Source organism: Priapulus caudatus, unplaced genomic scaffold, assembly GCF_000485595.1.
Source record: "Priapulus caudatus unplaced genomic scaffold, Priapulus_caudatus-5.0.1 Scaffold396, whole genome shotgun sequence".
NCBI classification, from domain to species: Eukaryota; Metazoa; Priapulida; class Priapulimorpha; order Priapulimorphida; family Priapulidae; genus Priapulus; species Priapulus caudatus.
The window spans coordinates 163177-163816 of record NW_014577457.1 but is presented as its reverse complement, the minus strand read 5'-3'; the positions used below and the strand labels follow the sequence as shown (position 1 = coordinate 163816).

The window sequence follows — 640 nt, the reverse complement described above, 5'->3', positions numbered from 1 at the left end:
ATGGCGAGGCTAGCACTAGCACTGTGCTGCATCGTTCTCAGTCTAGCATGGAGGTCTCATGCTGCTGACGACGCCGCAACGTTCTTCGGCAGTTTAGGAGGATCTGGATCGGATACAGCGCCATCCGGATCGGATACAGCGCCGCCTGCATCCGGATCGAATGCAGCGCCGCCTGCATCCGGACTCACTCCGCGTAAGCTATAATTCGCACATCAGCCGCCAGGTGCATGCACGCAAACATGCACGCACATACATACACACACATAGACTCCCAGGTGCATGCACGCAAACATGCACGCACATACATACACACACATACACACACTCACACACTCACGCACGCACGCACGCACATACATACACACACATACACACACTCACACACTCACGCACGCACGCACGCACATACATACACACACATACACACACTCACACACTCACGCACGCACGCACATACATACATACACATACACACACTCACACACTCACGCACTCACGCACGCACATACATACACACACATACACACACTCACACACTCACGCACGCACGCACGCACATACATACACACACATACACACACTCACACACTCACGCACGCACGCACGCACATACATACACACACATACACACACTCACACA

The 640-nt window shown here is 53.3% G+C and overlaps 1 protein-coding gene across 1 annotated transcript in view; it reads left to right on the top strand.

Moving 5' to 3' along the window:
* LOC106809924 (serine protease inhibitor dipetalogastin-like) overlaps positions 1-640 on the top strand; it is a 15678-nt gene continuing 15038 nt past the window's right edge. Inside the window, exon 1 of the mRNA XM_014813164.1 lies at positions 1-193. Coding sequence (XP_014668650.1) covers positions 1-193 — 193 coding nt within the window. The remainder of the gene's footprint in view (positions 194-640) is intronic.